At 36.5% G+C, this 27,624-nt stretch overlaps 1 protein-coding gene across 1 annotated transcript; it reads right to left on the bottom strand.

Annotated features, from left to right (window-relative positions):
- Window positions 1–90: 90 nt before the first annotated feature.
- Window positions 91–27,624, bottom strand: LOC100030080 (olfactory receptor 148-like). The gene is made up of 3 exons (XM_007494931.3): window positions 27,572–27,624; window positions 6,646–7,569; window positions 91–741 (listed from the first exon to the last, which is right to left on the bottom strand). The coding sequence occupies exons 1-3, from the start codon at window positions 27,622–27,624 to the stop codon at window positions 615–617; spliced, it is 1,104 nt and encodes a 367-aa protein (XP_007494993.3). The 3' UTR covers window positions 91–614.

Here is a 27,624-nt window from a genome sequence, read left to right as displayed (position 1 = left end):
TATCTTGGAATCAATACTGTGTATTTGTTCCAAGGCAGAAAAGTGATAAGGGCTAGGCAATGGGGGTCCAGAGAACTGCCCAGGGTTACACAGTTAGGAAGTGCCTGAGGCCAGATTTGAACCTATGGCCTCCCATCTCTAGGCCTGGATTTCAATCCACCGAGTTATCCAGCTACCTCCACATACTTATAATTTTAAGTTCTATTAAAGTTTATAAAATGGTTTATAAAATTATCTCGAGTCTCAAAATATTGTCATGACCATGCTACAAATTTTATTGTCTCTATGTCATAGTTAAGAAATCTCACTGTCAAAAAGTCAAAATGCTTTGTCAATCCTCACAAAACTAAATATCAAATTCTTTATTTGAACCAAGGTCTTCCTTATTATAAGCCCAGAATTTTATAACACACAGCTTCTAAATCAGCCAACACCTTGTCATAGAAAAAGCTGAGCTGAGTGTTTCACAGAATGTGATTCAGTATGTAAGCCTTTGTTTTTATGTGTGTCTGTGTATCTCTGTGTAAAAGCTCATTAATTCTCTTCTTTCAAAGTGTCCATTTGCCCATCCAGAGGTTATAATAACCCCAAACTCTTAAATCCACTTATTTATATTATTGGACTATGTTGTCACTTGATTGATGGCTCCCCATTCTTTTCTCAATAAAAGCAGAATGAAACTGGGTGAACTTACATGTCCAAGGGGAAACATGTTCGACTGATACTGAAAGATATCTTTTTCTTTTCATCAAATTTCTTATGAATTGAAGATATGGCTATCTCCGTCTATGGCTCATTCTATTTTAGATGTCATGAAGTAGGAGAACTGTGTAGGAGGCAACCTTGAATACTTCTCCTCATCAGGCCAAACTATCCAGATTAGATTATGAATCTTTCCCTACTAACTGTAGTATTATCTCCTAAACTTCAGGAAGATACAAATTTACACAGAAATGGTGGTGGGGTTATAACTGACCTTAATCTCTCTATGGGATCTCATATCCAGATGTATCATTAACTAAAGGAATCTCTTGAGCATGTAAGCAATTAGACCTTAGGTGCTTTGAGACTTTAGAGAAGAGACAACACTGGCAGAGATGAGTCTCATGATATTTCTTCTGTAAATCAGTTTCTACAGTGGTATAAGCTCATTAAGCCTTTCTCTGAATTTGTTGTTTTCCCCATCTTCTTCTCCTCAGCATTATTATCAGTTGTAGATATAACATGAGAAGATCAAAGGACTCTACTCTCTCCAAAGTAGAACAGAAGTGAGTCTGAAAGGGAATTACTTCCAGATCTGTGTTCTTTTTATATTCCACAGTACCTTCTCATTTAAACAAATTTACTTTGTTAATAATAATACTTTTTCCTCAGGAGCACTATAAAGCACCTAATGTTGGTATTAGAGTAACAAAGGTATTCCTAAGACTGTCTTTCTTCATGTTGAATAATTACTAAGTGGAAGAGTTGTCTTCTCATGACCAGTTCAAATCCTGTAAGGAAAACATTGTTATATCTTCACTAAAAAAAAAAAAAATAGAACTTCTACTGTGTCAGAACTTTTGGCTCCCTGCCTTCTCACACTAATCAGTGCCTTTCCTCCCTTCTCTCTGCTCCCCAATTCCAACACCATATTTTCTTAAAAAGCAAAATTAAGAAAACAGAAAACAAAAAAAATTAACACTGGCTCTAAGAGGGCCTGGTAAGTAGCCACAGGAGCTCTTCCACCAAATCTAAATTCAGCCCCTGCCTCGATCTCTATTTGAATGTCTCCTTTCTCCTACACTTCTTGGCACCAAAACTTTTAGCTGTTAGCTTGCAAACTGAGTCCTAATCTCATCATCTCTGCCCACATGGGAAGGGGTACATAGCACATATCTGTCTCCTATCCTTAATTCTGTTGTCCTCCATTTCAAATCTATGAGAGCTTAACCTTGTCACCATTCCTCTTAACCACAAGTTGGAAATATTCATTTACAATACTAGGAACTAGGAGTTAAGAGTTATAATTCTGCCCTAAAGCCTGCCCTACACTGTCTCACAGAACTATACAATCTGTCCTGCTGCTCAGCACTCTAGACCCCATCCCTATGCACAAGTATTAACCACATGTCTTGCAAATTAATTCTATGGATCCCTGGGCTTTGTTTTCTCTCCTCTTTTTCAGAGCCAAAACTGAGGTCTCTCAAAGAGGAGTGTCCTTCTGACTAGGTGGAGCAGTCAGGCAAATAAGAGATGTGAGATGATGGAGTGCTCTGACCTGTGCTTAGGTGTCACTCAGTATTTTTTTCTCCTTTTCTCATTCTCAACAGACATGTTTCCATAGAACATAACAACAGACATGAAGCATAACAAGGTAGTCAATAAACCACCATTCCTAAGTGCAGGGTCAGAGGAGAGAATCAATATGACCCAGATATAGGTTGGGGAATTCAGAGTACAGATTTGCCAGAAGTTTTTATGCTTAGAAAAGAGGGGTCCTATCTAAGTGGGTATGTAAGAATCCTTAGGTTTAATTTTGTAAATGGGATCTCCTGGTAATATTCTGGGGGGACAGAGCGGGACATCTGTATTAACCATGCTAGCATATTGTTCTTATCTATTTTCCCTGGGGCTAAGTAAGAAAAATAATCATAGCAACTCCAATAATAAGGGGATGTTAATGAGGAAAGTCACTTGGGGGGGTTTCAGTGGATATTTCCATACTTCCTAGGGGCTACTTTGCACTCCCCACTTTCCACGTGTGACCGTGTCAAACAGTGTGGTCTTTGATGGATTCTGGCATCCTGTAGCTGTCCTTCATCTACCTTTGGTCTTGATTTTCTTTTCTTTTTTGAAATTCTTTATCTTATATCTTAGATTTGGTACTAAATATTTGTTCCAAGGTAGGAGAACAAGAAATGTTAGACAACTGGGCATAAGTAACTTTCCCAGGGTTACTCAGCTAGTAAATGGCAGAGGCCAGATTTGAATTCAGGGTTACCTGCACAGCACTCTATCCACTATGCTACCTAGCTTCCCAAGAATAGGTGTTACAGGTTTTGTTAACTCCATTTTACAAATAAGGACACTGAGGCTCAAAAAGGTTAAGTAGTTTGTGCATAGTCACAGAGTCAGTTCATATCAATGGATGATTTGAATCCAGGTCTTCCTAACTACCAATTGGTTATCTATCCACCAGATTATTCCACTTCTTCAGAAACAGCAACTGTTTCTGTGGAAACATTTTTATTAGTCATTATTTCTGTGACATTCCTCCCCTTCTGAAGCTCTCCTGCTCTAGTACCTACATTAATGAGCTTTTGGTGATGCTTCTTGTTGTGGTCAATTCATTGGTAGCCATTATACCCATCTTCATCTCTTTTGCTTTCATCCTCTCCAGTATCCTCAGCATTCATTCTGTTAAGGGCAGGTACAAGGCCTTCATCACCTGCAGATCCCCCATGGTAACTGTTGCTGTACTGTATGGTTCCATCATTTTTATGTACTGTTGGCCTGAATCAAGAAACACTATCACTCTACAGAATGTGGCTTCAGTGATCTACACCACAGTCATCCCCATGCTCAACCCCTTCATCTATCATCTAAGGAACAAGGATGTGAAAGATGCACTAAAAAAAATCAAGGAGGACTGGATAGTTCCTGGTGCAATTAGCAAAAGTAAAAGTTACTGAGATTGTGACTATGTTTTCTGCTTCTTCACACTAGTGTTTTATTATCTTTCAGACACAAGTCAATTGTGGACAGAGGCTATGAAAGACATATTTTTCCTAGCCAATTTCCCATCTTGACTTGACTGTTCCACCTACCCAACTACCAAAAACTTACATCATCAGGGTTCTTCCCCAGTAAAAAAGTCTTTTAAAAAAAATTTTCATTTCCTCGCAATTACATTTTTAAACATTTTCCAACATTTTTCAAATAATTTTGAGTCTCAAATTCTCTCCCTGCCTCCCCACCGCCACTTCCACCAACCTACATTACAGTAAGCAATCCCATGTAGATTTTGTATGTGCAATTATATAAAACATTTTTAATATTAATCCTTTTATGGAAGGAAACTCGAAAAAGAAATTATGAAAGAAAGTGAAAACACTTTGTTTTGATATTGTTTTAGAGTCCATCAATTCTGTCTTTGGAGGAAAATAGCATTTTTTTTTCTCATGAGCCCTTTGGGATTGTTTTGTATCATTGTATTGCTGAAAATAGCTATGTTATTCACAGTTATTCATTGTACAGTATTCCTGTCACTATGTACAATGTTCTGGTTCTCTTCATTTCACTTTTCTTTGATTCATGTAAATCTTTCCAGGCTTTTCTGAGCTCCTCCTGCTCTTCATTTCTTATAGCATAATAGTATTCCATTACAATCATATACTCTAATTTACTCAGCCACTCCCTAATTGATGGGTATCCCTTTTCTTTCCAATTCTTTGTCCCCACAGAAAGAGCTACTTTAAATATTTTTGTAAATATAAGTCCTTTCCCTTTGTGTGTGTGTGTGTGTGTGTGTGTGTGTGTGTGTGTGTGTGTGTGTGTTTTGTCACTTTGGGGATCAAATCTACTAATGGTATTGCTGGGCAAAGGGCAAGTACTGTTTTATAGTCCATTGGGTATAGGTCCAAATTCCTCTCCATAAGGATTACATTAGTTCACAACTTCCCCAACAGTGCATTAATATCTCTATTTTCCCACATTCCTTCCAGGTTTTGTCATCTTCCTTTTCTGTCATAATAACCAATTTGATAGGTATGGGGTAGTAGCTCAGAGTTGCTTTAATTTGAAATTCTATAGTTAATGATGATTTAGAGTATTTTTGCATACAATAGAGAGCTTTAATTACTTTGGCTGACAACTACCTATTCATACCTTTAGACCATTTATTAATTAAGGAATAACTTGTATTCTTATATATTTGACTTATTTCTTTATATATTTGAGAAATGAGGCTTTTATTAGAAATCTGTAAAACATGTTTCACACTTTTTTATTAGTGTATTACTCTCCATCCTATTTTCATCTCTTAGTTTCTGACCTCCAACTCCCCCAATTTGCCCTTTTTCCTATCAGCACCACCCTCCTTCTCTTCCCACTAGAAAATCTTACTGTAATATGCCTCTCTTGTCAGCCTTGCACCAAATCATGTTTCCCCTCCAAAACTTGCCTGTGCTGTCTCCCATTATCTACCATCTCCAACACTGACTTTTGAAAGTCTTTGAAATCAATTTGACCAATTGCCCCTTGGTCAAATGAAGTACTTAGCTCTGTAGCCAGGATTTAATGTTAAGTAATTAGAGAATACACCTGAAAAGCAGACAAATAAATAAAAAATAAAAAAATAAGAAAGTGTAGTAGATGAAGAATGACAAGGAATAGTACTGACATCACATTTAAATTAGGGCTAATCAGTTATAGATTAAGGAATTTCCAGGGCCTAGAATATGATATTTCACAGAACAAAGGAACTCAATTTGCAACCAAGTATATTTTACCCATTAATGGTGAGTGTTCTTATGAAAGGGAAAAAATGGTGATTTCAGACATTAAAGGACTTTCAGATATTCTTATGAAAAAGATCAGAACGGAATAGAAAATTTGATTTTCAAATACAAGAATCACATGAAATAGTAGCTGGGAATTTTTTAAGCTACTCAAAACATCCTTCCAAACTAATCATTACAAAGTGCCTCAAAAGTACAGAAATCAAAGCAGAAAGAGCAAAGGGGCGCTTTCACTGGACCCAGCATGAAAGGTAGGCATTGAGAGGATATTTCCACACTATAAGGGGGCAAAACTGAACAAGGAACAGTGCAGGCTGTCCCAGAAGCACAGCCAGGGCTAGGACCAGCACAATCTCCAAATTCTAGGGGACTGGTTAAAAGTACCATAGACATACCACTGGAGACCAGTTTAGGCCAGGGCAGTGCAATCTGAAGCTTAAGAGCACCAGATGCAATTCTGGGAGTAGAGATAGCACAGTGGTAGAGTTGGTAGTGCACTTTTGGTGGGAACAGCAGGGGCAGAGAAGATAGTCTCAGGGAAAAACACTTTGAAGCCAGCCACACCTACAAGGGAGAAAAAAATCCCACCTGTGCTTACTCAGGGCTCAGACAGGGAAGGGAAATTAGAGAACATATAACCTTGGGTGAGTAAGTTAGCATCTCAATATCATAAGCAACTTTCTAAGATTATGTTACAGGTTAAGTTGTGGATCTACACTGTTGGGGGGAATTTATGTATTGGAAAATCCTCATACCAATGAAATAGCAGAAGTAAACAATCTCCCTTTATCCCATAGAAACTTACACATTTCAAAGAGAGCATATTTCCATTGATTTGACCATTTCAGTGATGTTAGAATTACTGCTGCCCAAGTCTGGTATCCTTATAAATTACAAAAGGAAAGTGAATCCCAATAGGAAGAATCTTCAAGACAAGAAAAAACTTGTCCCAATTTCTTTTTTTCTTGTTGGCCTCATTTCTAGAATGTATATCATCCAGTGAGTTATGAAAGAGGTCAGAAAAATGGCTTGGTGTGAGACAGGATAGGAATGTGACCAAGATTCTGCACAAGGATGTAAAAACAGACTGACCAGAGAAAATGAGGCCTCCTAATTTATGCCTCTGAAATAAGTCCTCTTCCACAATAAAACTCTTTTCAAGGCTCTTTTTACTTCCTTGTTCCTGAGAGAATAGATTAAGGAGTTCAACATAGGTGAGACAATGTTATTCAAAATTTGAACTACAGCACCAAGTAAAGGGTTGGGTGTGGACTGAAAATAGATGATAATAATTGGTCCAAAGGCACATATGATTGCAGCAAGGTGGGCACTGCAGGTAGAAAAAGCTTTGCTCCTGCCTTCAGCTGAACGGATTCTCAAAATGGCTATCCCAATGTGGGTATAGGAGACAAGAATAGTGAAAAGTAATGTTACAGTCAGAAGACCAACATTAGTGAAACCCACCCTCTGGACCAGTGAGTTGTCAGCACAAGCCAGTGGTATTATGGCAGGAATGTCACAGAAGTAATAGTCTACTTCATTGGGGCCACAGTAAGGCAACTGGAAGGTGAGTGATGTCAGTATAGTGGCATGGATGCAGCCTATCAATGTGGTACATGCAGCAAGGAAAACACAAAGTCTGGGGTTCATAATGACTGTGTAGCGCAGTGGGTGACAGATGGCAACAAAACGGTCATAGGACATCACAGAGTATAAAATGCCCTCAGTGCATCCCATAAAATGATAGAAGAAGAGCTGGGAAGCACAACCCTTATAAGAGATGACTCGGCTATTACCTGAGAGAAAGACCAGCATTTTGGGAGAACTCACTGAAGGAAAAAACAGGTCAAAAGTAGATAGGAGTCCCAAGAAGAAATACATGGGTGTGTGAAGACGAGAGGAAGAGATGATGGCCACAAGGATGAGGAAATTCCCCAGCAGGGTGAAGATGTAGATGAATAGGAAGATCCCAAAGAGCACTTTCTCCAGACCCTCTGTATGGGGGATTCCGAGTAGGATAAACTCAGTCACTTCTGAATAGTTCTTTACCTTTGATAGGTAGTCAGCCCTGGGATAGGACAGAAGATAACAAAGAAAGACTTGAATGTAAAAATCAGATATTCAATTCGGTTGGTATGTTGTAAATCAACTTTTGATGGTGAATTTTTGTTTTATGTTGAAAAAATATTTTTAATCTAAGAAGTGAGAATACTGTTAGACCCTTGAAGTAAATACTTTCTTCCCTAACAGAAACTATCACCTCCAACTAACATATGTCATAGTTGCAAAGCAAATGGATGTCTTGCCTGGATAAAATCAGTTCAAAAGAATGAATTGAAAAGACATCGAGGGACAGTTAGGTGGCTCAATGAAAGCCAGGTCTAGAGATATGGGGTCCTTGGTTTAAATCTGACCTCAGACACTTCTTAATTGTGGGGCCCTGGACAAGTCATGTAAGCTTCTGTTGCTCTTGTGCCGTGCCTTATAATCAGCATTTAGTATCAATTCTAAGACAGAAGGAAAGAGTTTTTAAAAAAAGAAATAGAATAAGAAAACGCAAAACCTCAAGAAAGGAAATGTCTATTGGCGAGGGGAGAGGAAGATAACCTGGAATCCAAAGTGTTAAAAACTGATTATTAGGGAGCAGCTGGGTAGCTCAGGTACTTTCTAGCTGTGTGATCCTGAGCAAGTTACTTAACCCCATTGCCTAGCCCTTACCACCCTTCTGCCTTGGAACCAATATATAGTAGTGATTCTAGGATGGAAGGCAAGGGTTTAAAAAAATGATTATTAAAGTTATAAAGAAGGAATGGAATGGTATAACCATCATCAGGAGTACAAATACTATTCAGCAAACACTTTAAAATTAATTGAAGGAATATTGTTCACTGTTAAAAATGAAAAAGGCTGAAAACAAGGAACTTTCAGATATGCAACTGAAGCCTTGGATCTTTGATGCTAGAAAACTAAAAGATTAGAAGGGCAGGAACTCCTCCGGTAATAAAAGTCAAGACCAGGGCATAGGACTTAATACATTTAGAAATGTCATGCCTAGAGGAATGTGCCGAAACTAATTTGAAAATTAAGACCTCATTTTGAAAGACAAAGAATTGTCTTTTGTTAGAAGATAAAGTTATTCCATCTATGTCAAATAGTACACCTGGAGATGAAAGTCAAATTGAAGTGTGAAGGCTGACCTCCAACTTCAAAATATTAAAAATTTCTAATAGACCCTGCGTTCTTATTTCCTCCAAGAATAAGCTTTGGTGATCAATACATCATCTAGAATAAAAAATACATACTTATAATTTTAAATTCTATTAAAGTTTATAATATGCTTTCCAAAATTATCTCACTTGAACCTCAAAATATTGCAATGTCCATGCTACAAATTTTATTGTCTCTAATTTACAATCAAGAAATCTGAGTGTCAAAAAATCAAAATGATTCATCAATCATCACAAAAGTAAACATAAAATGCTTATCTGAATCAAGGTCTTCCTTATTATAAGCCCAGAAGTCTATTAAAACATACAAATTCAGAATCAGCCAACACCTTGTCATAGAAAAAGCTGAGCTGAGTGTTTCACAGAATGTGATTCAATATTTAAGCCTTTGTATTTATGTCTGTCTGTGTATCTCTGTGTCCTGGTAAAAACTCATCAATTCTCTTCCTTCAAATGGCTCAGCTGCCCATCCAGAGGTTATATTAACCCCAAACTCTTGAATCCACTTATTCATATTATAGGACTATGTTGTCGCTTGATTGATGGCTCCTCATTCTGTTCTTGATAAAAGCAGATTGAAACTGGGTGAACTTACATGTCCAAGGGGAAGCATGTTCAACTGAGACTGAAAAATATCTTTTTCTTTTCGTCAAGTTTCTTATGAATGGAAGATATGACTATCTCTGTCTATGGCTTCTTCTATTTTAGATGTCATGAAGTAGGAGAGTAGTGTAGGGGGCAAATTTGAAGGCTTCTCCTTATCAGGACAAATCATACAGATTAGACTAATAATCTTTCCCTACTCACTGTAGAATTGCCTCCTAAACTTCAGGAGGATACAAATTTACACAGAAATGGTGGTGGGGTTATAACTGACCTTAATCTCCCTTTGGGATCTCATAATCAGATATATCACAAACTAAAGGAATCAGTTGAGCATAGGGGAGCAATTAGACTTTCAGTGTTTTGAGACTTTAGAGAAGAGACAACACACTGGCAGAGATGAGTCTCATGATATTTCTTTTGTAAATTAGGTTCCACTGTGATATAGGCTCATTAAGTCTTTCTCCGAATTTGTTGGTTCCCCTATCTTCTTCTCTCAGCATTATTATCAATTACTGATATAACTTGAGAAGATCAAAGGACTCCACTATCTCCAAAGTAGAACAGAAGTGAATCTGAAAAAGAGATGACTTCCATATCTATGTTCTGTCTCTAAACCACAGTACTTCTCATTTAAACAAATTTACTTTGTTAATAACAATACTTTTTGCTCACAAGTACTGTAAAACATGTAATATCAGTATTAGAGTAATAACAAAGTTGGTCCTAAGAGTATCTTTCTTCATGTTAAATAATTACTCAGTGTGAGCACTTTCTTCTAGATCTCTATTTGGATGTCTCCTTTCCCCCACACTTCTTGCCACCAAAATGTTTAGCTTTTAGCTTGTAAACTGAATCCCAATATCACTATTCCTGCCCCCATGGGGAGGGGTACATAGCACATACCAGTCTCCCATCCTTAATTCAGTTGTCCTCCATTTCAAATCTATGAACCCTCAACCCTGTCACCATTCCACTTAACCACAAGATGAAAACATCCATTTATAATACTAGGAATTAGGAGTTAGGAGTTATAATTCTGCCTAAAGCCTGCCCTACACTGTCTCACAGAACTATACAATCTGTCCTGTTGCTCTGCACTCTAGACCACATCCCTATACACAAGTATTAGCCATATATCTTGAAAATTAATTCTGTGGATCTCTGGACTTTCTCTCCTGTAGCTGTCTTTCATCTACCTTTTGTCCTGCTTTTCTTTTCTTTTTTGAAATTCTTTATCTTATATCTTAGAATAGATACTAGATATTGGTTCCAAGGTAGAAGAATGAGAAATATTTAGTAATTGGGCTTCAGTAACTTGTCCAAGGTTACCCAGACAGTTAATGTCAGAGGCCACATTTGAACTCAGGTCTACCTGAACAGCACTCTACCCACTATGCTACCTTCCTTCCCAAGAGTAGGTGTTATAGGTATTATTACCTATTTTATAATTTTTTTGGGGGAAATTCACCTTTTATTTACTTTCTTTCTAAAATGGCTATCAGTGTCCTACATTCATTGCTAAGTATAAACTAAGGCTTCATTTCTTAGTCACTTGTTTCTCTTTATTTTTTTTTTTACTTTTTAAACATTATTTTATTTGGTTATTTACAAACAATCATTGGAAACAATGATCATTATCTTTTCCTACCCCTGCCCCCCTCCCACCACTTCTCCCACACAATTCCACTGGGTTTCACATGTGTTCTTGGTTCGAACCCATTTCCACGTTGTTTGTATTTGCACTAGAGTGTTCATTTAGAGGCTCTCCTCAGTCATTTCCTCACTGTTCCTCCTGTAGTTAAGCAGTTGCTTTTCATCTGTGTTTTTACTCCCACAGTTTATCCTCTGCTTGTGGATAGTGTTTTTTAGATCCTTGCAGATTGTTCAGAGAGATTGCATTGTCCCTAATAAAGAAGTCCATTACCTTCGATTGTACCACAGTGTATCAGTCTCTGTGTACAATGTTTTCCTGGTTCTGCTCCTTTCACTTTGCATCACTTCAAGGAGGTTGTCCCAGTCTCCCTGGAATTCCTCCACTTTATTATTCCTTTTAGCACAATAGTATTCCATCACCAACATATACCACAATTTGTTGAGACATTCCCCAATTGAAGGGCATCCCCTCATTTTCCAATTTTTGGCCACCACAAAGAGCACAGCTATGAATATTTTCATACAGGTCTTTTTCCTTATTATCTCTTTGGGGTACAAACCCAGCAGTGCTATGGCTGGATCAAAGAGCAGAAAGTCTATTATCACCCTTTGGGCATAGTTCCAAATTGCCCTCCAGAATGGTTGGATCAGTTCACAACTCCACCAGCAATGAATTAATGTCCCTACTTTGCCATATCCCCTCCAGCATTCATTACTTTCCATAGCTGTTATGTTAGCCAATCTGCTAGGTGTGAGGTGAAACCTCAGAGTTGTTTTGATTTGCATCTCATTGATTATAAGAGATGTAGAGGACTTTTTCATGTGCTTATTGATAGTTTTGATTTCTTTGGCTGAGAACTGCCTGTTCATGTCCCTTGCCCATTTATCAATTGAAGAATGGCTTGATTTTTTGTACAATTGATTTAGCTCTTTGTAAATTTGAGTAATTAAACCTTTGTCTGAGGTTTTTATGAGGATTGCTTCCCAATTTGTTGCTTCCCTTCTAATTTTGGTTACATTGGTTTTGTTTGTACAAAAGCTTTTTAATTTGATGTAGTCGAAATTATTTATTTTACATTTTGTGACTCTTTCTATGTCTTGCTTGGTTTTAAAGTCTTTCCCTTCCCAAAGGTCTGACATGTATACTATTCTGTGGTTACCTAATTTACTTATAGATTCCTTCTTTAGGTTCATGTCAGTCACCCATTTTGAAATTATCTTGATGTGGGGTGTGAGGTGTTGATCTAATCCTAATCTCTCCCACACTGTCTTCCAGTTTTCCCAGCAGTTTTTATTGAATAGTGGGTTTTGACCCCAAAGCTGGGATCTTTGGGTTTATCATATATTGTCTTGCTGAGGTCACTTGACCCAAGTCTATTCCATTGATCCTCCTTTCTGTCTCTTAGCCAGTACCAAATTGTTTTGATGACTGCTGCTTTGTAATATAGTTTGAGATCTGGGACTGCAAGGCCCCCTTCCTTTGTATTTTTTTTTCATTATTTCCCTGGATATCCTTGATCCTTTGTTATTCCAAATGAACTTTGTTATGTTTTTTTCTAAATCAGTAAAGAAATTTTTTGGAAGTTCTATGGGTATGGCACTAAATAGATAGAAAGTTTGGGTAGGATGGTCATTTTTGCTATATTGACTCGTCCTACCCATGAGCCTTTAACATTTTTTCCAATTACTCAAGTCTAGTTTTAGTTGTGTGGAGAGTGTTTTGTAGTTGTGTTCATATAGTCCCTGTGTTTGTCTCGGGAGATAGATTCCTAGGTATTTTATTTTGTCTAAGGTGATTTTGAATGGGATTTTTCTTTCTAGTTTTTGCTGCTGAACTATGTTGGAGATGTATAGAAATGCTGATGACTTATGTGGGTTTATTTTGTATCCTGCAACTTTGCTAAAGTTGTTGATTATTTCCACTAGCTTTTTGGTTGATTCTCTAGGATTCTATAAGTAGACCATCATGTCATCTGCAAAGAGCAATAGCTTAGTCTCCTCCTTGCCTATTTTGATGCCTTCAATTTCTTTTTCTTATCTAATTTCTACTGCTAGTGTTTCTAGTACAATGTTAAATAGTAGAGGTGATAATGGGCATCCTTGTTCCACTCCTGATCTTATTGGGAATGCATTTAGTTTATCCCCATTGCAGATGATATTGGCTGATGGTTTCAGATATATACTGTTTATTATTTTTAGGAATGACCCTGTTATTCCTATGCTTTCTAGTGTTTTCAATAGGAATGTATGTTTTGTTTTATCAAAGGCTTTTTCTGCGTCTATTGAAATAACAATGTGATTTTTGTTGGTTTGCTTGTTGATATGGTTGATTATGTGGATGGTTTTCCTAATATTGAACCAGCCCTGCATCCCTGTTATAAATCCTACTTGATCACGGTGGATGACTCTTTTGATCACTTGCTGGAGTCTTTTTGCTAGTATCCTATTTAAGATTTTTGCATCTATATTCATTAGGGAGATTGGTCTCTAATTTTCTTTCTCTGTTTTTGATCTGCCTGGTTTTGGAATCAGTACCATGTTTGTGTCCTAAAAGGAGTTTGGTAGAATTCCCTCTTTGCTTATTATGTCAAATAGTTTGTATTGTATTGGGATTAACTGTTCTCTGAATGTTTGATAGAATTCACTTGTGAATCCGTCGGGCCCTGGGGATTTTTTCTTAGGGAGTTCTTTGATGGCCTGTTGGATTTCATTTTCTGATATGGGATTATTTAAGAATTCTATTTCTTCTTCTGTTAGTCTAGGCAGTTGTATTTTTGTATATATTCATCCATATCGCCTAGATTGCTATATTTATTGCCAGATAATTAGGCAAAGTAATTTTTAATGATTGCCTTGATTTCCTCTTCATTGGAAGTAATGACCCCTTTTCATCTTTGAAGCTGTTAATTTGCTTTTCTTCTTTCCTTTTTTTAATTAGATTGACCAGTACTTTGTCTATTTTGTTTGTTTTTTCAAAGTACCAGCTTCTAGTCTTATTTATTAAATCAATAGTTCTATCACTATCTATTTTATTAATTTCTCCCTTAATTGTTAGGATTTCAAGTTTGGTTTTCTGCTGGGGGGTTTTAATTTGATCGCTTTCAAGTTTTTTATTTGCATTTGCAATTGATTGATTTCTGCTCTCCCTAGTTTGTTAATATATACACTCAGGGATATGAATTTACCTCTGATTACGACTTTGGCTGCATCCCAAAAGGTTAGAAAGGATGTCTCACCGTTTTCATTTTTCTTGATGAAATTATTAATTGTTTCTGTGATTTCTTCTCTAACTATATGATTTTGGACTATCGTACTGTTTAATTTCCAATTAAATTTTGATTTGGTTTTCCACATACCGTTACTGATCATTATTTTTATTGCCTTGTGATCTGAAAAGGCTGCATTTATTATTTCTGCTTTTCTGCATTTGTATGCCATGTTTCTGTGACCTAGTGTATGGTCAATCTTTGTGAATATGCCATGTGGTGCTGAGAAGAAGGTGTATTCCTTTTTATCCCTATTTATTTTTCTCCATATGTCTATTAATTCTAATTTTTCTAAGATTTCATTCACTTCTTTTACCTCTTTCTTATTTATTTTTTGATTTGATTTATCTAAATTTGATAATGGCTGGTTTAAGTCTCCCACTAATATTGTTTTACTGTCTATTTCTTCCTTTAATTCTCCTAGTTTCTCCATTTGAAATTTGGGTGCTATATTATTTGGTGCATACATGTTGATTAGTGATATTTCCTCATTATCTAAAGTCCCCTTTAAGAAAATATAATTTCCTTCCCTATCCCTTTTGACCAGGTCTATTTTTGCTTTGGCTTTATCAGATATCATGATTACCACTCCTGCCTTCTTTCTGTCAGTTGAGGCCCACAACGTCTTACTCCATCCTTTAATTCTGACCTTGTGGGCGTCTACCGACCTCATGTGTGTTTCTTGAAGACAACATATGGTAGGGTTTAGGATTCTAACACATTCTACTATTCGTCTACATTTTATGGGTGAGTTCATCCCATTCATGTTCAAAGTTATGATTGTGACTTGTGAATTCTCTGGCATTTTGATATCCTTCCCTAATTCTAACCTTTCTTCTTTAGCTGTAACCTTTTAATCCAGTGATTTACTTTAAATCAGTCCTCCTTGTCCCCTCCCTTGATATGTTTCCCTTTCTATCCCCTCCCTTTTTGTTTCCTCCCCTTCCCCCCTTCTCCTTCCCTCCCCTTTTGTTTTCCCTTCCACCTCCCTCCTTGGTTTTCCCTTCTCCCTACCCTTGTTGGGTATGATAGAATTCAAGATCCCAATGGATCTGGATGTTCTTCCCTCTCAGAGTTGATTTCCCTGAGATTAAGGTTTAAGTAAAAAAAACCCTCTCTTCCTCTCCTTCTTATAGGAGTTTTCTTTCCCTCCCCTTCCCGTGTGAATCTTTGTGTGAGAAAGATTATTCTATTTGGTCTTTCTTTTCCCCCTATTTACATATTACATTTTCCCCACATGTTAGTATACATAGATTGATATAAATGTAGTCCTTATAGAAGAGAGTTTGAGTAAAAGAAGAAGATAAGATTTTTCTCCTTTTCCCTTTCCTTCATATTAACCTTTTCAGGTATTCCATGCTCTTTGGTTTTCGATATCGAACTTTCCTCAGAGCTCTAGTCTTTTCATTGCAAAAACTTGGAAATCTTCTATTTTGTTGAATGCCCATACTTTCCCTTGGAAGTATATAGTCAGTTTTGCTGGATAGCTGATTCTTGGTTGAAGACCCAGCTCTCTTGCCTTTCTGAAGATCATGTTCCATGCCTTACGATCATTCAGAGTGGAACTTGCAAGGTCTTGTGTGACCTTGATTGGCATTCCTTTATATCTCAATTGTCTTTTTCTGGCTTCTTGTAGGATTTTTTCTTTTGTTTGAGAGCTTTGGAATTTGGCAATTACATTCCTGGGAGTTGTCTTTTGGGGGTTTAGTGTAGAGGGTGTTCTGTGAGCTCTTTCAGTGGCTGTATTATCCCCTTGTTCTAGAATCTCTGGGCAATTTTCTTTAATTATATCTTGTATTACGATGTTGAGTTTGCTGTTTATTTCTGGATTTTCTGGTAGTCCAATTATTCTTAAATTATCTCTTCTTCCTCTATTTTCCAAGTCTGTCACCTTGTCAGTGAGATATTTTATGTTCTCCTCTAATTTCTTGATGTTTTGGCTTTGCTTTATTTATTCTTGCTCTTTTACCGCTCGTTGTCTTCCAGTTGCCTAATTCTGACCTTTGAAGCCTGGTTTTCCTTTTCAGAGTGGTCCAACCGGTTTTGTAGTTGCGTGAAATTCTTTTGCATTAATTCCCACTTTTCCTGCCAGAAGGCTTCCATCTTTTTGATCATTTTCGATTCAAATTCTTCAAAAGTTTGTGAAGAGTTTCCATTTCCTTTGGAAGGGTTTAGCGCATTTGCTTGTGTTTCCTCTTCTATCTCCTCTGTATTTTGTATTTTTGCTCCATAAAATGTGTCCAATGTTGCCCCCTTCTTATTTTTCCTGTTGTTTTGAGGCGTTTTTGCTTCTGTGCTGCTTGCCATCTCTATTTGAGTGAGGGGGGCTGGCTCTTCTGTTATCTGTCTGGTGTTTGGTGGCTTTAGCCCCAGGCATATTGTCTGTCTTCCCCAGGAAGCCCGGAATTGCTGGTGTTTTGGTGTTTCGGTGTTACTACCCTCCTCAGTTCCCTCTTGATGCTTCTCTGTTGCCTTACTTCTATGCTTTGCACCTGGCTTGACACTCTCAGATGTATTTCAATGCCTTTGCTGGCCAGAGTAGCCTGCACTCTGAGAGGGAAAGGCCATGGCTTCCTGGAGCTCCAAGAGCTGGTGATAGGATTAACCTCAGACTGAGTATGCCCTGAGGCAGGGACCTTTAGTGAGACTCAGATGGAAGGATCTGGTCAGGGGGCTACAGGCTCCCCCCCCCCCCCTGTTTCCCTGCTGTCTGGGTGCCCAGGGATGAAAAAGAAATTGAAGACATTAAAATATGCAATGAGGAGATCAAGTTATCATTCTTTGCTGATGATATGATGGTCTACTTAAAGAATCCTAGAGAATTAACCAAAAAGCTAGTGGAAATAATCAACAACTTTAGCAAAGTTGCAGGATACAAAATAAACCAGCATAAGTCATCAGCATTTCTATATATTTCCAACACAGCTCAGCAGCAAAAACTAGAAAGATAAATCCCATTCAAAATCACCTTAGACAAAATAAAATACTTAGGAATCTATCTCCTGAGACAAACACAGTGACTATATGAACACAACTACAAAACACTCTACACACAACTAAAACTAGAGGAGCAACTGGAAAAACATTAACTGCTTATGGGTAGGACGAGCCAACATAATAAAAATGACCATCCTGCCCAGACTTATCTTTATAGTGCTATGCTCATTGAACTTCTAATTTTTTTTTACTGAATCAGAAAAAAAAACATAACAAAGTTTATTTGGAAGAACAAAGGATCAAGGATATCCAGGGATATAATGAAAAAAGATAGAAAGGAAGGTGGCCTTGCAGTCCCAGATCTCAAGTTATATTATAATGCAGTGGTCATCAAAACAATTTGGTAATGGCTAAGAGATAGAAAGAAGGATTAGTGGAATAGTCTTGGGGTAAGTGAGTTAAGCAAGACAGTCCATGACAAACCCAACAACCCCAGCTTTTGGGACAAAAATCCACTCATTGGCAAAAACTGCTGGGAAAACTGGAAGACAGTATGGGAGACATTAGGTTTGGATCAACACCTCACACCCTATACCAAGATAAATTGAAAATGCGGAATGACTTGAATATAAAGAAGGAAACTCTAAGGAAATTAGGTGAACACAGAATAGTATACATGTCAGACCTTTTGGAAGGGAAAGACTTTAAAACCAAGCAAGACATAGAGTCACAAAATGTAAAATCAACTATTTTGATTACATCAAATTAAAAAGTTTTTGTACAAACAACACCAATGTAACCAAAATTAGAAGGGAAGCAACAAATTGGGAAACAATCTTCATTACAAAAACCTCTGACAAAGGTCTAATTACTCAAATTTATAAAGAGCGAAATCAATTTTACAAAAAATTAAGCCATTCTCCAATTGATAAATGGGCAAGGGACATGAACAGGCAGTTTTCAGCCAAAGAAATCAAAACTATTAATAAGCACATGAAAAAGTGCTCTAAATCTCTGATAATCAGAGAGATACAAATCAAAACAAATCTGAGGTATCACCTCACACGTAGCAGATTGGCTAACATGACAGCAAAGGAAAATAATGAATGTTGGGGGGGACATGGCAAAGTTGAGACATTAATTCATTGTTGGTGGAGTTATGAATTGATCCAGGCATTCTGGAGGGCTACATGGAACTATGCCCAAAGGGTGATAAAAGACTGCCTGCCATTTCATCCAGCCATAGCACTGCTGGGTTTGTACCCCAAAGAGATAATAAGGAAAAAGACCTGTAGAAAAAATATTCATAGCTGAGCTCTTTTTGGTGGCAAAAAAATGGAAAATGAAGGGATGGCCTTCAATTGGTGAATGGCTGAACAAATTGTGGTACATGTTGGTGATGGAATAGTATTGTGCTAAAAGGAATAATAAAGTGGAGAAATTCCATGTAGACTGGAACAACCTCCAGGAAGTGATGCAGAGTGAAAGGAGCAGAGCCAGGAGAACATTGTACACAGAAACTGATACACTGTGGTACAATTGAACATAATGGACTTCTCCATTAATGGCAATGCAATGTCCCTGAACAATCCGCTGGGATCAAGGAGAAAATAAAAACACTACCCTCAAACAGAAGACAAACAGGGGGAGTAAAAACACAGAGGAAAGGCAACAGCTCTATTACAGACATGGAGGGGATACTATTGAGGAGAGACTCGAAATGAACACCTTAATGAAAATAACAACATGGAAAAGAGTTCGGACTGAGGATACATGTTGATACCCAGAGGAATCACGCATTACCATTAGGGGGGTGGAGGGGGAAGAAAATTATCTTTGTTTCTAATGAATAATGTTTGAAAATTGCCAAATAAAATAATGTTTAAAAAAATGTGACTAAAGTTAGTTTGAATTACTTTACCTGAGAATTACCTGTTCTTATTCTCTGGCCATTTGTCAATTGGGGAATTCTTTCTATTCTCACAAAATTTGTCTGAGTTCTCTATACATTTGAGAAATAAGGTCTTTGTCAGAGATAATTATAAACATTTATTATTTTTATTGTATCCTTTTTAATCTTGGTTGCATTGGTTTTTTATGCAACCCCTTTTTAATTTAAAGGGCTACAAAGTTATCTATTTTACATTTTATTTTGTCTTCTATGTCTTGTTAGGATAAATTCTTTCCTTAGCCATAGATCTGACAGGTAAACTATTCTATGCTTCTCTGATTTGATTATGATATTACTCTTTACTTCTAAACCATCTATCTATTTTAACTTTGTCTTGACTTGTGAAATGAGGAGTTCTTTTGTGCCTAATTTCTGCCATACTGTTTTCTAGTTTCTCAGCAGTTTTTTTTTTGGAGAGTGAATTTTGTTTCCAAAAACTTGGATCTTTGAGTTTGTTAAACACTAGATTAATTTTCGTTATTTACTTTTGTGTGTTGAGTGCCTAATCTATCCAATTGATCTACTACTCTATTTTTTTTGCCATTGTAGGATGATTTTGATGGTTGCTGCTTTATAAGAGTTTCAATACAGTTAAACTCTTTGTTATTTTTTATTACTTCCTTTGATATTCTTGGCTTTAGCTCTTCTTTTTAAAAAAATTATTAATTTTAAAGTATTTTTCCATGGTTACATGATTGAAGTCCTCTCCCTCTTCTCTTCCCTTGTCCTTCTCCTGGAGTTGACAAGCAATTCCAGTGGGTTATATATGTATTATCCTGCTTTGGGGTGGGCCAGCCTCCCACAGGGGATAGGGTCTTGGAAGTGGGATGGTGTTGACAAAATGATGGATGGGACAAAGCTTTTGCTTTCAACCTGCAGCACTGATTTCACAGTATAAATTTCTCTGCCTTGGCTGAGGCCTGGCTTTATTTTATACCCTCATGATCACACATCTACTTGGCACACATTTTCATTCTCATCATACATGTTTCCATAGAACCTAACAACATATGGGAAGCCTAGGGAGATAGTCAACAAAACATTGTTGCTAAGTGCAGGGCCAGAGGGTAGAATCAACATGACCCAGATATAGATTAGGGAATTCAGAGCATAGATTTGCCAGAAGTTTTTATGCTTAGAAAAGAGGGTCCTATCTAAGTGGGTATATATTAATCCTTAGGTTTAATTTTGTAAGTAGGTTCTCCTCATAATATCCTAGGGGGACAGAGTGGGACATCTGTATTAACCCTGCAAGCATGTTGCTCTTGTCTATTTTCCTGGGGATAAGTAAGAATAATAATCATAGCAATTCCAATAATAAGGGGATGTTGATTAGGAAAGTCACTTAGGTGGATTTCAGTGGGTGTTTCCATCCTTCCTAGGGGCTGCTTTGCAGTCCCCAGTCTCCATGTGGACTGTGTTAAACAGCATGATCTTTGATGGCTCCAAGTATTATTCCTCATAAACCTTTATCCATATTGTTCATTTTGGTAATAGAGTAATCTTTTAAAACCAAAACCTCAAGTCATATACTCATATTGTAATAATTAAAGGAATTGCAAAGGATTGAACAAGTACAGGAGATAAGGAAGGTTTTGTAATAGGGAATGGAGGAGTTGAATGGATAGAGGGAATATAGATGCTGGCAAAGTAAAAGGAAAGAGATACCTCCTGCTGAAAGGCTGTTTTGAAAAATGGGGGTCCTGAGAAATGGGCCAACTATGATAACCTGAAAGGGTGTCTTCTCTACTGAATGATGTTGAATATATCCCAGGGCAAATAAGCATAGAGGCCCAGGAGGGACAAGCCTCCCACCCCAGACAAAGGTCAACTTTTGACCTGAGGCCAAGCCTTGTAGGTTGGTGGAGGGTTTCTTTTATTCCTGTCTATGCTAATCTATGTTAGTTTTCTCAAGTTCAAAGTCTTTAGCAGTAGACAGCAAAAGGGAAAAAAAAAGATTCTGACCTTCAGAGCTGGTTCTGCCTGTCTCTTTGAGGCGATGCACCTAAAGACTGGCTTTACACTTTAAACTGCTCCCCTGAAATCTTTTTGTTTGATTACATGATCACAGGAATCCAGGTAGAGCAAAGAGTTGGGAAAATCAGGAATAGAGGTACTTCTATCCCGAGACAGGGAGAGAGAGCAACTTCCAAGTTATATAGTGTTGCATGCTATTTCCCTAATATGTAAAATTAATTTTGTTTTATGATTTTGCCACACTCAGTCTTACATATGAGTCCTGTTTTCCATCTGTCCTCTTCTTATATAAACATATTTACAAAGTTTAGTCTTAGCTGTCTCTCTTTGTTTCTTCTCTCTGGTAGCTATTAAACAAATTTACCCATATAAACAAGTGATAAATCATATGTTTTTCCTTTGTATTTCTACTCCCACAGTTCTCTCTTTTTAAAAACAATGGATTTGGGGATGGTTTTAGGGAAAGGGTAACAGATAATAACAAAAAATATATAAAGAGGGTATATTTAATTTAAATGGTAAAGGGTATTAGGAGGGAATTAGGATTGTCTACTAATAATGATAACCCACCCAAGTAATAAATAAAACAAACTTAACTAAACTAAAATAAACTACAAAACACTAAGGGATTATCAATGTCCATAGGGCCAGATTCTCACAAACTCCATATGGTAGGGTCTGACAGCAGAATCAAGTTGTAGTGTCCTCACAAGGTCCAAAAAGGGAGAAAGTTCTCGCCATTCACAATGTCCACCACTGTGAAGGGGAACACTCACTCAACCTTTTGATAATCCAAAAGTCCTTGGTGGCTCCTCAAGTGGTTCTTCAGAGAGACCACTAGGCACATCTTCAAGTCTGACTGGCTTCAGAGAGAGAGGTTTCCAACTGCTTTAGAATCCTCATTCAGCCAAGTCTATGGAATCTTAATCTTGCAAGCTGCTAGCCTGCATTGCTATGCCCTGCTAGAAATTCTTTCCTACATTCCCCCTTAGAACAAAATGAAAATCGTGTTAAAAAAAACAATTTTGGCATTTGTGCACTAACTTACTTACATATAACCTAAACTAAAATATCTACTCAAAATAATGAACATCCTACACTCAACTATCTTATCCTGTCTAATACTATCCTATTTTAGGGATTTAATCAAGGAAAGGAAGAAAGGAGGAAAAAAGGGGAAAATATACAATGAACAATTACAAAGTTCAAAATGTAGATCAAGCATATGCAAAAGCACAACTAGCAAATAACATCAAATCAAAATACAAATACATGCAAACATCAAACTCATTAACTAATACAGAACATTCTACTATTATTGTACTACATTAACATCATACTTAGAGAAAAATTTTGAAAATTACACTAAACACAACAATGAATAAGTTTTACATTGAAAATCAAACTAAACATTAAACCCACTTATTCAAATACATGTAACAATAGATATAAGTGAGCTATGTACATAATTTACATATATATACATATATAATATAGTATGTACATACAATATAAACACATAAGCTATACATATGTACATGTATACTTATGTGTACTTCTTATGTGTACATGTGTTACATATATTACATATGTACATATACATGCACTGTAATACAATTAGTTTAATATCATATTATACAAACTATTTATATATATTTACATATCTATTTATAATTTTGTTTGCTATGTGATGTCATATGTTATTTGTGTTGTGTAATGTATGATGTAGTGCAAGTCAGCATCTAATTTTCTTATCTACTTAATCCTACTTAACTAATCCCTATCTTCAAAATTCTTCTAACTAGATTTCTATAATTAAACTAAATCTAAGTATCTAACAACATTTTGTTAGTAACTAACTTATCTATAGCTAATTATAACAATGTTAGAACCCTAACTATACAGTGTTTCACTCACTTAAGTAGTGATTCAATGTAACCTAAACATGTTTATGTTTTGTTATGTTGTTACCTTTGCTATGTTATGTTGTTTTGCTAGTGTAATGTCCGTGTTGCTCTTATGTTAGTGTTATGTTACTGTTGAATGCAATATATACTTACTACTACTTCAGATCTTTCCTTCTCTGTTCATCTTTTACTTGAAGAATCCTGCAATTCCATAGTAATAAATATATTTGTGTTTGTATGTGAATAAGTGATATGTCATTTTGTGCTATAATATATTACCCCGAAGTATCAATTCATTAGTCCATTAATCCTGTGATCCTCTTCATTGCAAATTTCTCAAAGTCTTTAAATTTATAAATTTTCAGTCTTTTAACAATGTCCTTTAATTCCTGAATTCTTTTCTTGATCTGCATTGTCCTTTTCTATCCTCTTCTGCAGGAATGGTCCTCTCCTCACTGATCTTTTTTACTGCAGACTCAATTTTACTGATGATTCTAACTTTCTACAGTCTCTTCTTCATTTTCTTCTTCGATGATTTGTACATTTTCATTATTTATACCATGTGCTAATTTGATATGTGAACATTGATACCATGAATCTCTACCCAAAACTTTTATGAAAGATGGAGAAACTAACATAACAGTATAAGGACCTAACCAACTCTCTTGTGTTTCTGATGTTTTAGCAAAAATTTTGACATATACCATATCTCCTAGTTTGTAATTACGGAGAGAGTAATCCAAAGAACCAGTTTGAATTAATACTCCTATATTATGTAATTCTTTGAATCTTTGTTGTAAAGCACTTAAGAAGCAAGTTGACAATCTCCTAAGAGATATGTATAGACTGTCTTACAAGTTTTTGCATGTAGTGGAGCATGTCCAAAGAGCATTTCATAAAATGATATATGTAAATCTGCACTTGGTTTCATATGTAGGAGCTATGTGAAGAATCTCTGGCCATTTGAGATGAGTTTCAGCACAGATCTTCCCCACCATAGTCTTGAGTTCCCTATTTACATGCTCCACCTGACCTGAACTTTGTGGGTGATAAGGAACATGATATTTTGGTGTTATTCCTAGATTCTCATAGACTCTTTCTTTTCAGAATGTCTTAGGTGAAATAAGATCCCTTATCAGAGTCTATGGTTAGTGGTACTCCAAATCTAGGTATAATTTCCTTAATCAACATTTTCACCACAAAACTAGCTGTATTTGTATTTGATGGAAAAGCTTCAGGTCATTTGGTCAATCTTTCAACAATGACCAGACAAAACTTATATCTACCAACTTTTGCTATGGCATGCTGATGTAATCAATTTGCAGACTCTCAAATGGATAATATGCTAAAGGTCTACTACCTAAACCTTTCTGACTGAATGCCCCTTGATTGAATTTTTGGCAAACAGAACAGCTTGAGCAGATCTTATTCGCTACAGTACTTATTCCAGGCACTACCTATTGTCTCTTTACAGTGTCAATAACAGCTTGAGTAACAAAATGACCTTTTGTGTGGATGGCTTGACACAAATAGGCATACAGGTCTTTAAGTAACAGCGGTTTTCCAGTATCTGCAACCTATATACCATTTTCTTTTCTAGCTCCAAACTTCTCCTTGAATTTTTATATTTCTGAGTCTATATAAGCTTATTCTAGATCATAAGATTCTGTATTGATAAGTTCATGATATACACCAGAGAATTTTTAACAGCAAAATTTGCAGTTATATCAGCTCTATGATTTCCTTTAGAGACTGAATCCCTGCCATAAGTATGACTTCTACAATGGATCACTACTAGCTATTTAGCTTTCTGGATAGCATCCAACAACTCAGTTATTATTTCTGCATGAGCAATTGATTTTCCCAATGCAGTAATAAAACCTCATTGTTTCCAGATCATTCCTGTAGCATGACAAACAGAAAAAGAATAACAAGAGTCTGTATAAACATTTGCACTTTTACCATCAGCCAGAAGACATGCTTGCTTTAAAGGGACCAATTCTGAGCCTTGAATACTAAGCTTGCTAAGTAATGATCCATATCACAGTGTCTCAAATTCTGTGACAACTGCAGAACCTGTACATCAAATTCCATTACACAAATATGAAGAATCATCTGTGAATAAAACCAAATCCGGATTTTTGATTGGAGTGTCTTTTAAATCCATCTTCGGCATATCCAGTAGATCTACTACTTCTACACATTTATGTAATGGTAAAACCATTCTTTGGCAAATCAGGAAGAAGGGTAGCTGGATTTAATACACCATACCACTTCAACTCGATATTTTCACTACTTAGAAGTATAATTTCATACTTAGATATCTGTTGTTCTGAATATGCTTGAGTATGAAATTTCCTCATTAGTGCTTCTATTTGATGTGAACAATATACAGTCAATGGACATCCCAAAACTAAATCTGATGACTTCTGGACTAACACAGCTTCAGCTGTTACACCCCTTAGACAAGGAACTGTACCAGCAGCAATTGGATCTAGTTGACAACTATAGTATCCAATTGGACAATAACTTCATCCTAAGATCTGTGTCAGTACATCAGAAGCAATTCCTTTGGTCTCATTCACAAACAATTGGAAAGGTTTAGCATAGTCTGGGATTCCAAGGACTGGTGCAGATAAAATCACTTCCTTAAGCTTACTTAAGGCTTGCAGATGTTCAGGTTTGAGTTTCAGAGGTTCTGGGTCTGTGTTCCTGGTTAGATCTGTTAAACATTTAGTAATTTCAGTATACCCAGGTATCTATTGTCTACAGAAACCAGTTGTTCTAAGAACAGTTCTGAGTTGCTTCTTGGTCTTAGGTGCACTCAGTTTCATCATCTATTCATTTCTGAGTGATACTTCTGGAACCCTCTGACAACACAAATCCAAGATATTCAATGAGAGGCAATACCCACTGTAGTTTTGCTTTAGAGATTTTATGCCCACATTTTTATAATTCAATCAAAAGAATCTTGTTATCTCTTAAACGCACTTTAGCAGATGGAAATGCTAGGAGGATATCATCAGCAAAATGTACTATTTTACTCACTTTGAATGTTGTTTTAAGGTCTTTGTTAAAAATTTGTGAAAATTGGCTTGGGCTCTCACAGAATCCTTGTGGCAGGTGTGTCCACGTTTCTGTGTTTTCTCACATATAAAAGCAAATATCTTTTGAGAATCCTCATGGATTGGTATCAAGAAAAATGCTGAGCGTAAATCTACCATGGTGAAATATCTTGCTTGGCTTGGGGTTGAAAAGATTATAGCAGTAGGGATTGATTCTATAGGATGAGTCTTTATTACATGATCATTTACAGCTCTCAGATCCTGGATGAATCTGTAGATGACTCTGCAATTTTGATCTAGGTTTGGCTTTTTTTTTATCAGAAGTAAGGGTGTATTATATCCTGAGAAGGACAGTATTATGATCCCTTATTGAATTAGGGACTCAATGATAGGTCTGATACCATCTATCACTTCTTTACTCAAGGGATATTGAGGTACACAAGGAACTGGTCCTTCCTTGGTTCTCACCCTTACTAGAGTGGCTGATTTCAATAGAGCTACATCTGTGGAAGACTTTGGCCACAAGTCTTCAGGGATATTCTCAGGAATAGGATAGATGGAATGCAACTCATTCTATGTACTGACTGAATCTAAGAACAGCAATGGAAAAACTTTCAGAGATTCTTCTGGGAGTTGTAATGATATATCCCCAGTGTCAGTACATTGAATCATTGCTCACAATTTACACAGTAAATCCCTACGAAGAAGATTCATGGGGCAGTCTAGCATATAAAGAAATGCATGCTCCACAGATAAAGGGCCTAAAGTTATCATTTTAGGTTGTAAATTTACTACTCTCTCTGCTTTTCCAGTAGCTCCAATTACTTCCATAGTACCAACAGCTTTACAATCTTTAGGAAGATTCTGCAAAACTTATTTACTGGCTCCAGTATCCACCAAAAGATCATATATCTGATCTCCTATAGTTACAGAAACATAGGGTTCAGTACTGTTTGGAGGTTGGAAGGTTTCAAGAACTGGTGCAAGCACAGTAACATCAGTACAAAGCTCAGCCATTTCTTCTCCATCCAAACTTACATCTGCTTGAATTACATGAAGTTCCCAGAATTTTTCATCATCAGTTTTTATATTACTCTCATTAGTCCTTATATTTGCTACCTTGGTATCATTGTTCTCATTTACAATTTCATTAGTATTATTCAGTTTATATTCCTCAGTAATTTCCATTATTATACCTTCATTAGGATTTTCTATTAAATTCATATTATAATATTCTTTCTCTGTACAATTATTTACACTAATTATATTATTTTTGAATGAATTAATTCATTTGAATCACCATCTATCTTATATTCAATACACTTTTCATTTATCCTCAACTCATTTTCATTTACACCACACTCATTATTACCTGATTCATTTTCATATGGACTTAGTGTAAATCTCCATAAGCTACAAGCTCCCTTACTCTGGTCACCTTTTACTACCTGACTGTATTTTGGTTTAGTTCCTGAATTTACCCAATTTTGCATAGTTGCAAGATCTGGTGCTTGTTGGCCTTGCCAGCAGGCAT

The sequence above is a fragment of the Monodelphis domestica genome, chromosome 4 (assembly GCF_027887165.1).
Source record: "Monodelphis domestica isolate mMonDom1 chromosome 4, mMonDom1.pri, whole genome shotgun sequence".
In the NCBI taxonomy this organism is placed as follows: Eukaryota; Metazoa; Chordata; class Mammalia; order Didelphimorphia; family Didelphidae; genus Monodelphis; species Monodelphis domestica.
Note: the sequence above shows the minus strand (reverse complement) of the source record. Positions and strands in the feature narration are given on the sequence as shown.